General features: G+C 39.0%; 1 protein-coding gene across 1 annotated transcript in view; it reads right to left on the bottom strand.

The window, feature by feature from the left end:
* LOC113993797 overlaps positions 1–12878 on the bottom strand; it is a 96910-nt gene that overhangs the window by 66736 nt on the left and 17296 nt on the right. Inside the window, exons 4-5 of the mRNA XM_039378239.1 lie at positions 2864–2994; positions 2295–2417 (exon numbers count right to left, since the gene is read on the bottom strand). Of these exons, the coding sequence (XP_039234173.1) occupies positions 2295–2375 (81 nt within the window). The 5' untranslated portion in view covers positions 2376–2417; positions 2864–2994. The remainder of the gene's footprint in view (positions 1–2294; positions 2418–2863; positions 2995–12878) is intronic.

The raw sequence follows: 12878 nt of genomic DNA, 5'->3' as shown, positions 1-12878 counted from the left end.
ATCTTACTGAAGAGGCAGAAAACTAATCTAAAAATATAATAGAAAAGTAGATTTTTCTCTGCTGCTTCAATGAGTTGAATCAGCATACAGGCAGCTAAGCCACATAAGGGAAGAAGTAGCATCATGCAGCCAGGAGCAGCAGAGAGAAAATTAGCAGACCCTTTGGAAGGACTATGCCAGCAGATCTCCACCCCGAGGCATCCCGTTCCAATAACAATGAACAGCCAAAAAAACCACCTGGCCTTTTGGCCTTTCCACTCAAGCAGAATTGGAAGTCCAGAAAGGCACACTTTGCAATAAAACAGAAAAGGGGACTGACTTGTTTACAAAGTTTCTTGATATTTTTATTTCATGCAAACCCATCCAACCATTCCTAGAGCTAATCACGCTTAAGCAGGCAGTTCCATGATTTCAAGCACTTAATCTTTATTATAGTTACTGTCACAGTAGACACAGTCCTAGAGCTGAGCCATCTTCAGCCTCTGAATGGACCCACAGTTTGAGGGAAGGAATAACAGCCTGAGGCTTTTCCAGGACTACCGATCAGGCATCGTGCTAGTTCCTAGTCAATGCCTGGGTGATACTCAGGGTGATACAATCACTCTGGGTGATACTCAGTTTCCCAGTTGAACCTGTCTGCTGATAAGGTTTCATGCTGAAGTGTACTAAATAAGTATGTCTTTGCCAGTTTCTGATACATTATTTTCCAACATGATTGAGATCAAATCAGGAGAGTCCAGCATCCACACATCAGCTCAAACCCTGTATGCTTTTCAGGTTTCGATATACGTGTAGTCTTTTTGCATAACAACAAAGTAAAATTTGGGATTTAGATCAGTAAACAACGGGCTTCTTATGTATCCAGGCAGAAGCCTGGGAAAAGAGAGAGACAAGAAGACTAGAAAAGTAATAGATATAGTTTGGTTTTCCTACTCACGGTTGGTCCCTCTTTCAGGAAAATCTGAACATGTCACTTTGCTGGCCTGCCTTCCTTCTCAGAAGATACAATGCAAAGACAGTCATTCCCTTTACAGTCTCCTGCTTACAAAACAACTGGAATGTATTACTCCTTCAAAACATCTGTTTGCACTCCTAACATGAGAAAAAATCTTAAGACTTCATGTGTTTGATAACAAGTTGTTACCTTAGCTTTGGAATTTGGAGTTTGATTAAACCCACCTTTTTATGCTTTGAAAACCTAGTCACTTTTAAAACTTCAATTTAATAAAGTCTACTTATTCTAAAATGAATTTATTCCTATGTTTCTGGTTTAGTGACATCCACTGAGATTATTAAAGAGTCTCATTAGCCTTGCTTCATTTTTTTATTACTTTTTAATTACATCAATGGATGAAATTCTAGCTAGTGAGTCAGAGTGGTTTCAGTGCAGGGGTGGTAAGCTCATGAGGTGAATACAGCACACCAGGCAGTTCATCCAGGCCACAGCTCAGACTTAACACCATCTTCCATGGTGTCCCTGAAGCAAGGAGAGGCAGCAAGCCACAAAACAGGTGATTACTTGGGCAGCCTGAACCAACCACTTCTGAGTTCCTCACAGACCTTCCACTTGCCTTCATCTCATCTACAGCCTAAAGACAAGTCCCATCACCATAAGAAAGATGCATGGTAGAACTGTGTACACGTGTCTGCCAAGACTGATGTGTAACCTCTGGCCATGTGACACTGTGCAGTGAATACAGGACAGAGTAAACCTGCCTAACCACATAACAGGGCACACACGCAGCATTCAGTGATGACTCATTTCACATGTACCTGGATGTGTGACAGCTAAATAACAGGGCAGGTAGATTTGGAGAATGTGACATATACACGACCACTTATCTGGCAGGAGAAGGGTCACACCTTTCCTTATCACACAGTTATCAGAAGTTATGTGACTGTCCAGGCCGAAAGCACGGGCACCACTTTCTCAGAGTAATTCTGGTTATGGCAAATATACCACTGCTCTTACAAGTACATCATTTTCTTTGTCTCTTTTTTGCAGATATTCTCTATTACAGGGGAGAGTGGTCTGTATCTCCAAGATAAGAAGTTAGTCCATTTTAATGAGGATCTGTACAAGGTTTCCTGTTATTTTCAACCATTTGACTGATAGTGAACATTCTTTACATGGTCAGGCAGAATGCCCATGGGACATCTGAAGTCTGTTCATTCCTACAAGCTACTTATGAAATTACAATAGAATAAAATTGGCAATGAAGAAGAAAATACTAAAATAATATCTAAAGAAAGAAATACCACTGTCCTCCACTGAGTACTTGTCAACTTGTTACCTGCTTTTCTGAAGTGTGGTCATTGCTCATGGTCTCACTTAAGGGAGAGGTCTTTCTTAAACACAGGAACAGCAGAATCATCCACTAGTGGCAGGAAAAGCAATGAAGCAGCAACCAGCTCTGCTAAAGATAGAGGTGTTTGTCTTTTACAAATGTAATGTGGCATCTGGCATAAAAATACATTGATAGGGTAAATTCCCACCCAGAAGTTCAATGGTTGGGAAACGATTATAGAGTAAGCACTTTTTAAGCAAATGATCAAATTTCTCCCAGTGCAGGGACTTCACTAGAAGATAACAGAGGTAATTCTGCATTTGGTATTACTTTATTGAAGCACTTCTGGCTGTAAGTTTTCTCATCATTATGATGAAAACCTACACGTTGGGAATATATTTTAACCCATGCATCCCAAAGCTGTATCCAAACACTTTCCTGAAATGCAGTACCTGAAAGCAGTTGAGTTAAAAGTGAAAGCCAGTTTCTTTCCTTCAGGACTGAATGTTGTTTTAATACCTGGATTAGGTTCTTCCACCCAAAGCAATATGCTGCTGTTAACATTAAACACTTACCCTCTTTATGCAAACCAGTAATTTTCAACAAGAGGGTTACAGATCCCAGGAAGTTTATGAACCATTGCTGGAGAGTCCAAGGAAGGTAGCTATTGTTAATAGTCTCTGAAACACCAACCAGAGGTCAGCACCTACAGGAGAAAAAAAAAAGGTAGTGTCCATAAATCCGTTGTCCCCTTGTTCACCCTGCTGAGGTTTCTATACTCCTCACTCACTCCTACTTCTCTCTTGGAACCTCTTAGTCCTATGGCTCAGTCTCCCATTTCTGATCTGACTCTTTAAAGTAATTCTCTTCTATATTAAATCTCTACCCTCTCCTTTAAAAATACAAAACTTTTACGAATTAACTACCGAAAAAAGTTCTCTGTACCCTCATGCCCTGAGCAGACAGTGCTGGCCATTCTAATATAGCAATTGAACATCTCTTTGGTATGTGTTGCAAATTTTAAAACAAAGCATGACATTTATCTACATAACTGTAATTTCTTAATGACTTTCCCTCAGGTGTTCCTCTTCTAAAGTACAATTATAGGTACTGAAGTGACTCTATAAAATGGCATGCATACCTGAATACTCTGCTTGTTTGCTTTGAGGGTGTTCGGGTTATTTCATAGTTTAACTGACATTCATAAAATGTTGCATTTGGTGGAATGGCAGAGATGAATCAGTTGGAGGGGAGAAAACTTATTTCTAGTCTTCTGCCTACACTAACAGGCCAACTGCCACGGTTCTGACTGCAGGACTTACAGATTCTGATAGTGGCCAAGCTGAACCTCATCTCCACAAGAACAGGCTAGGAGAGATCACTAATCTTCCCACTGTGTCAAGTCACAGGAGAAAGCCAACAACTGCTATCACACCACAGGCAGGAGAATATTGCTCACTGGAGTGAGACTTGGGAATGTGTTGAGGAAAAGCATGCTTTCATCAGGTGCTGAGCAGAATTCCTATTTATGCACAAACCCAGCCACATGTGGCACATCAAGTCAAATGAGTCACACATAAAAATAGCATGTGAACAATCCAGATTCCCAGAGGAACACATGGGAGCAAATACACAAGCTAACATGCCTGCTCTACCAGAACTCGTCCACCCTTATAAAACCCAGCTTGGAATGGTCCTGTAAGATTATTGTTTAATTTTGGATGGTGCACGTTGAATTTGTTGGATTAGAAGCAGAGGCAGCAGTCATTAGGGTAGGTAAATTGAACACATTTAACATAAGAATAAAAGTTCCAAATATAGAAAACTCTGGTGTCAGGAAAAAACATTTTTCTGAGTACATTTACATTTAAAAATGCACTTGCAAAATAAAAGCAGAGTCTCATGTCATTATTTTTTGTTCCAATCCTCCAGCAGCAGTAGTAGCACAGCACACGTTATAGGGCATGGCCTGGTTTTCACAAAAGTCTGAAGCCAAAACTTTAAGCCTGTTTTTCTAGGTCTCTGCCAAACTCCAAAAGCACCTGAGTTTATGACATGATGTTGTGCTTAGGATTATCTGTGTACACTGAGTTAAGGCCTTAAAATATATTATTACAGACCAGTTTTTTGGGGCCCTTGCCTTAGTCAGTTTACTACACGGGGCAAAAACTACCTCTGGGACAAAATCCAGGCAACTTAGTGATGAAGGCTACACTTTCTGGACCCTCTTTTTTCCCCTCTATATCATTTGTTGCAAAAATTGGCAAGTGTTTAAAGGTGAACTTGAAGAAAACAGAACGTGTCACAACAAAAGTAAATGAATGTGGCTTTTTGCCACAGAGTACTTCTGCAGTGCCAGCCAAGCCATTTAAATCACACTTTTCACTGTTTTTTAGCAACTGCGTATTCCTCATCTTCCCATATGTGGCTTGAGAATGTGGGCTGTAATTTGAAGCACAGCTAAAGAGTCAGCTTGTAGTTGATTTATGTGGATGATTTACGTAGAGTATCGGCAGTACTAAACACTGAGTACTCCGAAATACCAGCTCCTGGGGCACGTCAGTCATAACTTAGTGCAGATAACAGAGGATACAAAAGAGTATTATGGAATGAATTCAGTAGGGAGAGACAAGAAAAAAAGTGTATTAGGAAATTAATCACTGATTTCAGGGCAGACTCTTGTAGCTACTTAGTAACTTTGAAGCATTTGATTTTACAGTCTAAGAAGTACCATTTTGTGTATCATTTCCTAGACACTTCTCAAATCACAGCCTGGAAAGAACAGAACTAAATCACTACACCAACTCCTGCATGCCTGTCACAGGTGTCTACCACACATCCACAAGCCAAGACTTCTGGACCCAAAGCACAGGTCTCTGTCCCTGAGCCAGACAAGCTGCGTTCCTGCCAGTAAACCAGGAGTTGTTGCAAGACATTTGCTTTTTCAGGTGACATTTACTACCATTATTGGCTGGTAGGAGAGGTAATTCAGGGATAGTGGGTTTCATCACAGAAGAACGTGTTCTGACAGGTAGAACACCCACCTACTCTTTTTGGATTTTGTTCACAATACCCAGTCCTTCCTGTCTGTCCCTATGTATGCATAAGGCTTTTTGTAATAGCAGCTCCCGGTCAGAGGCCAATCCTTTTTGCCCATCCATCTGTGTCCTCTTCTTTCTCTAGCTAGCCTCTTACATCAGTCCCACCGTCCTCGCTAAGCCAGTCTCAGCTCTCTTCCTTTGCTTTCCCTCCAAGCTTACTGCTCTCCCAACACAGTCTCCCAACAACTGCCACTTGGAATATGTTCTGAGTTTCTTACCAGTTACTTTGTTCCTGCCTTGTCTTCAATGATCCTGCCCAATCTGCCTCTCTTTCAGGGTTTCTCCCAAGCAACTTCCATCCTTGACTTTGACATGTGAACTCTCCTCTACATCCCTGTGGTTACCTGTCCTCTTTTTTGCCTACCAAAGTCTCAACTTATAATCATCTCAGTTGTTTTTCTCTCCAGCCCCAGTTTCCCTTTTAACTCTTTCCCTCTTCTTGCCCTGTCTCCATGACTCCTTCCTCTTTGTCATCCAGCTGCCTCCCATTCCTTCTCTCATTCTCCCCAGATCCAAGGCCACACTACAACACCGCAGAGATAACCTTTCAAGAATATTTTTAAGGAATAAAGCATTCTTCCCTTAACATCCCTTTCAGAAATTACTTAATCACTTGGCTGCTATTTGTCAAATGTTTCCTCAAGGAGACATCAGCAATGGAAAAGTGCAGCCAAAGCTGTTAAAGCTTCTCAGAGTTATGAGCAACTGATACACAGAGCCATATCAGCACTCTGAGACTTAACAACACACGCTGCTCTCTGTCTCTCCCGGAATCATACTTATATATAGGTTTAGTGCTTTCACTTAAGATTATTGGCTTGAATAAACATCAATTAGTTCCATTAATTTTAACTTTGCCTCAGTGAAAAATATTAGCCCTGGTTAAATGGAAAGGGTGGTCAGCTCCAACTTTCACACATAGACTTTGCTAAAAATGTTTGCTAAAAATTCCACCCTTATGCACATGTTAGCTATGAGCCACCTGCAAACAAGCAGCAGACTTGCTTGCCAATGTTATACTGCTACTCTGCTATCAGATCCTTGTAAAAAAATTGTAAAAAGTACACATTTAAAGATAGTCATTTGACCCTAGTATGCCTAAAAGTTATGAGACCTGACATTTCCAATATGTTTCTTGGGTTTGCCTTTTGACTATATGTAATTTCTTTGTGTCTTACTACGAACCTTTGAACAACTGTTAGTAGCTCTAGGCATCCTGAGCTATGCAGGAAAAGAAAGGTAAGCCTACAGACATGAAATTCCCAGGCTTTTATTAAATAAAGATCATACATGAAGTGCAAAGATCTCTACAGAGTACAGAATGCTTTAAGCACTTCCTTCCAAAATCTTTGGAAAAATAATCAGACATCCTCACATAGTGTCCTTAAAAACATGAACACTCTGCTTGTATCCTACTTTCTTTTGAAGAAATACAGAGAATCTCTGTAGTTCTGGTAAGTACAAATTAAAAAACAAACAAACAAACAAAACCCCATAACATGCAACATAGACCAAAACAAAAAGTTGCAAACAACAGTTTTGGTTTACTCCTGAAAATGAAAAGACAAAAAATAAACTTTATGTTTAGTTCATTACCTCAGCTGAGAGGAAAAAACCTCTCATCTTTCACTTAATTTTTACTTCTGCTTGTCATCATGAAAGTTTAGAAGATACCGGTGCTGCTTTCTATCATTTCAGATTTCAACAGCCAAGACAGAAAGAGTGCAAGTAAAATGCCAGGGACAGTGAACTCATTTTATAAATAAAAGTGTGAGCATGTACAATATATAAAACACGTGAGATAATGTTCTTACACCTGTTCATTCAGGCTTTGGACCAAAGCACTTGAAGAGCTAGTGAATGATATTTGAACAGAGCTGGGTAAAAATAGATTTGTTCTTGTAACATTATCAAAAGGATCTGACCTAACAGATGACAACATCTGATGGGGTAAATTATCTGAATTGGATGTTTCCTCATGTTTTAGGATTGGTTGGTATTATTCAGTATGCATAAAATAGCTGACCTCTACTACAGGACATATTGTATTTATAGTCCAGAACTTATTTCTTCAGTCCTATATCAAGATTATACTATAGTCCTATTTTTATTATATGACAAAACATTCATTGCTTCATTTGCAAACTAATCCAAAAATACACTCAAAGTAAGTTAAGTTACAACAGTACTGCAGAACTTCGGCAAACAGCAGTCTCTAAGCCATTTCCTCTTTTCTGAATGTCTTATATATCTTATGCATGTAGTTACATACACAGTTAAGAACAGTTACTCTTTATAGCTGTTTTTGTTTCCTCTGATAAAAGGAAGATTGAAAAAAAGAACTGATAAAGTATCCACTTCATTTTAGCTCTGTATATTTTTTCTGTGACCAAGGCTGCTGTCTGTGAGCCCATTTAGCTTTACCTGCATGGCTGAAGACTGTGCTCCACTCTTAAGAAATATTCATCGGTAAGTGGCTCTGCCCAGCACCCTCGCTGAAGTGGCCATTCAGTGCAACAGCGAGGACCAAAACTATTCTCTGCAGTCAGAGTCACCAGGGAAGACAGCATTGGAAACAATTTAAAACCGTGCCACTGGGGATAAAAGTTGTGCATGTCTGTATCAAGCAGGGAGGCAGGTGAGGAACCTGCAAAAGTATGCTTATGTCCAAATAACAGACAGTGAAAGCACCAGCTGCCCTGCTGAGTCACCCTTAATTCATGTTTGATCAGCTTTTGAAGGCACTGATGAAGTTTAGTGACACTCATTAATAAGGCAATTGTCGCAACGTTCCTCGTTTGCTCAAAACCCATAATGTTCCTTCTTGACTCAGAGTTTGCATTCTGTTTCAGCTCACTCCATGTGAGACTTAGCAACCTTGGCTGAAACCTCAGGATTTGTCTATTCACAGAACATAGCATGAGTTTAATTTGAACAGTTTCTCAAGCCAATAAAAGATCTGGTGGGACATGGATGACTCAAGAATGATTTCTTCATATTTGAATTACTCTAGATTTCAATCAGCTTAAGCTTTAGCAAGCCCAGGGCTTTGGTTCTGAGGCAGTCATTGAACTACAGCATAATACAGAACAAAGTGATTATAAATACAAATCAGTGTTTGGGGATCTCTTATCCAGTTTCATGACATAGTTTCTAATGTCATCATTTTTGTAGTCTGTACTGTCAGTGTTATCCATTTCTTTCTGTAGGAAAGATGGGTTTGTACTATATTTTAAAATTTTGGCTATTTATAAGTAGGGCAGTGAAACAAGGCATTGTTACAAAGCTACATGTTAACAGCTCTCCTATTCCTTTCCCCAGAGTTGGAACTAAAATAAAACAGTTAATGATTGTACTCATAGCTTAGAAACATGTCTACAGAAATATATCCTCCCTACTGTACCCCTACCACAACACCCTAATTAACAGCTAACTAGTGAACATAGCAGCCAAAATACCAGCTGCCTGTGAGATTGCCAGCACAGTATGGAACTTCTAGTAGTCAAAAGAAGTACAAAAATATTGATCTGTCTTCAGAGCAAGCATTCAGAAAGGGTTTCCCAGAAAAACTCAAGGAGGAAAAAGTTATTTGAGAAGAAAAAAAAATATGTTTGCCAGAGCCATGTAATTAAAATACAGCATGCATTTCCACGTGGCAGGGATCATTCCTGTCAATTTCTTACTAAAACTATTGATGTCAAAAGAAATTTTACCTTTTTGTGTGTACTTTCAGACAGGAGTGCTGCAAAATTATACCTAGGAGAATATACCTGATAGAAGTAACTCAGTGCTGGATCCAGCACAGATACACTTCAAGGCCTTTTCCAAAATCTTTATCCATTTTCACATCTGTAAAATGAAGATAGATCTCTTCTTTGCCTTACATGGCTACAGAGATTAAATAGATTTTAGAGTATTTTACCTTCTACCAGTGTAACACAGCAAATAGGTTCTTTTCCTGGGGGTAGAAAAACTCTCGGAAGGGCTCTGGAAGAACAAGGTGAAGCACCTACAAAAATATTTCACCCTGCACTTATCACTGGAGGCTCCCCCAGCCAGGGAAGGACGGCAGTAACACATCCTCAGATGCCTCCACTGTGGAGTTAATCTAAGTGTCATGTGTTGTCCTACCCCTACAATAAAAAGAAAGGGTAAAACTCATTTTCCTTCTATAAGATTAGTACTCCCTGCCAGAGAGAATGCAAAGGCTTGCTTGATATATATTAAGCATAAATACATATATACTACATTAATAAAAAATTAATTAGGATAATGAAAACTCCTATCCTATACAGTTAAGAAATAGGAGAGGAAAAATCTCTTGTATTGCTTTTGTGTTTGCCAGGCTGGTGACAACAGTCACATTTTAGCAGTTCAGCTCATAGTAAGACAGGACTCTGTACAGTAGCATATTCACCTTGCAGACACCTCACAATAGTTTGCAACAGTGGGTAAATATTAAATATAACAGAAACTTTACAAATATGGTAGGAGGGGAGTGGAGTAGTTAAGGAACTCAATTCCTTTCTTTCTTCTGTAAGTTGCTAGCAGACAAGCACAGAACAAAGCTTTCCCACACTCACTTCCAGTCCAAGATTAAACCAGCCAGTTGCAGACATCTACCACGGTATGCACAGTTCCTCAGGAAAGTTAGATGATTTGCATATAGCCACTGAACCATCTAGTAGCAGGACTTTTAAAAAAGGCATATTTGCAATTCCATAACCTAATAGACCAGGACTGGTCAACAGATCAAATGTCTACCATGTTGGAGTGGTAATCCATTTCTCTTTTAGAAGGAAATCTCAGGGAAAGGTTTAGCAGAAACAGAGAGATATTTGTCTTTTCAGCAAGTAAAAAAAAAAAAGAAAAAAATGCCTTTCTTTTCCTTCATAAAAACTGTGTCTTGAAGATTTTTTTTATTTGTATTGCAGTCACACTGAGTTCTGTGCACAAACCAAATGGATGAGACTCCTGGGACTTTAGATACCAGTCAATGCAAGCTAATTGAAGCCATGTGTGTGTGTGCACATCTGGCTGACCATTTAGCAAAATTTTGCTTACATAAGGGCCATCAATATTCTGAAAGACAAGCAGCACTGCTTCTGGCTGGGAAACAGGGTGCAATTCTACATAGCAATGGGACCTTTGCTTGTCTTTCAGTTCTGTGTGCACAGCAGCATGATCATTTCCACATATTAACAGCTGCAACCTTTCATATAAAGAGTATTTTATTTCTTAAGTTTAATTTGAACTTTTACTACTCTTTTTAATAGTAGAGCATCTAGGAGACTTGCTCTTTAGGAACTCAGGTAATCTTCTGTTTTCCATTTATAACTTTAGAAGTGCTACTATATGACAGGCAATCCAAATGTATGCAACACATACTGTACATGAAAGTGTTAGTCGTACAACTGGATGGACACCACACCAGCCAAACTCATCCATCAGGCTGTCAACACCTTACTCTTTTTCTGCAGTAACTTATGTGGAAAATTTTTCTACTAACAGCTGTTCAGATCATAGGCAGACAACAGGTTGTCTGAAACCCCCTTTCAGTTGTGCATAAAGATTTGTGAACTTCTAGTTTCATGTGCAAGATAAACAAGAACAGGATGTTCTTTTGATTTACATTTATGATTTGGTTTACATTTTCTATTTACAGAAATTCTTCTGGACCTCCTAGCTCCATTGCCAAAAAAAGACTTTTAGTTCACTGACCTTTTCCATCTGATGTTTGTGTTGAGATGTGAATCCTGCAGATGGAATTGAATTCTCTTCCCTACTTGTCCTTTTTTTTTCTTAAGCGTTCATCAGCAGATGTGAAAAGATGGACTAGAATCATATGACAAAAGCTCAGCAATGGGTACTGTCAATATGATGAAGACTTGTATTTTACAAAACTGAATTGCTCTTTAATTTTGTAAAGCACTGTCTTTTCCAACAACACTGAAAATAAACATACTGAAAGTGCCAGAGTGACTTAGGACCCTACTCTTTTGAACTTTCAAGAAGATTTAGACATCAGGACACAGGCTAAATTAGTTATACATTCCCTAACGCTTTTGCGTAAAAATTCCTTTTGGACAAATCTAGGCCTTGAGAGATGCCAAAAGAAATAACTGATTGACAGCTGTAGGTAGAACATTCTGAATAAAGCCCTAGATGGCCTAGATGTAAAATTCATCATGCTGGATTAGATGGCTGAAGAAAAGACCTGAGCTGGTCAGCAAAGAAACACTTGACCTGTTTTCAGGATGAAACGTACATCTAGCTCGTTGTGCATAGTCGAAAATGTTACCCTTCTCTTCCCTGAATTCGGAGGTAGCTCAGTTCTAGATATCAACACTTTAATAAATAAACCCCTCTTTTAACTCAATTTTGGAAACAGGATTTAAGTCTAAATCTTTTTCAGAATTCATCTGGTAATTTTTTTGCAGTCTAGCACAGACTCTTAACACCATATATGGTTAAACTGGCATACGGGTACTTTTAATAACAACAACACCTAGATGTCATTCAGTAGTGTGTCCTTAGTTCTCCAAAATCTTCACCAGAATTATCATTTATTCTTTATAAAGGTAAAAGCAGAGAGGTAGATATATTCTTTATATTGTCTGGCAGTAATATTCAGCTATCCGGCTGATGAAAAACAAGAACTCTTCTAGGGGCAATTTACAGCAGTGTCTTAACCTAGCCATATTTAACCACATTTTGGAAGAAGGTATTGATTGTGGAATTAACTGTGCATGCAGTGAGCCTTGGCAGTCTACTGCATTCAGCTTAGCAGAGCTCTAGCAGCCCTCGGGTTAGGTTGTATCACATATTGATGTTTGACTGATGATCTTTATAAACTTTTTCCTCCTAATGTGACATTTACTTTTCCTCTAAGAGACATCCTCTTTCTTCTTTTATTCATGCACAAGGATTATGCAACTTTTTTTTTAAAACAAAACTTCATTCAGTAATTCATACTGCTTACTTTTCCTTACTATTGCATTTGAGTCCCATAACAGTATTTCCAGCGCACAGAACGTTCCTTTACAAAACGTGGAGGCTGGTTTTATTTGTTTATCCTTTCCTTTACACATTTCCAGAATGTCAACTCTGACATTCTGTATTTTTTCTTCTTCGTAGTCTCAAAACTATGGATTGCAAGCTTAGTCAGAGCTATAACTGAGGGTGAAGTTAATCAAATACAAATGTTTATAATCCACAGTTTTAAATGCTACAAACAAAACCATTTTTCCAGTTTTCTTCAGAGCTCATTCTGTTCTGTATAAATCCATTTCTATGGCTGATTCCTGTGCCATCAAAAGCTTTTCTGACTTTTCTGGGTTTAAAGGGGCAGCCAATGCTAGTGAGAAGTAAGCAAAGCAAGAAAGATTTAATCTCTGCTACGAATGAAAGGTGGTGGGGAGACACAAGATCTTTCATTAGAGTAAGTGCCGCTCTCAAGAAAAGCAGATAAGTCTTCAGGGACATAAAT

The sequence above is a fragment of the Pipra filicauda genome, unplaced genomic scaffold (assembly GCF_003945595.2).
Source record: "Pipra filicauda isolate LSUMZ 115617 unplaced genomic scaffold, ASM394559v2 scaffold132_size2486313_pilon, whole genome shotgun sequence".
Taxonomy (NCBI): Eukaryota; Metazoa; Chordata; class Aves; order Passeriformes; family Pipridae; genus Pipra; species Pipra filicauda.
Note: the sequence above shows the minus strand (reverse complement) of the source record. Positions and strands in the feature narration are given on the sequence as shown.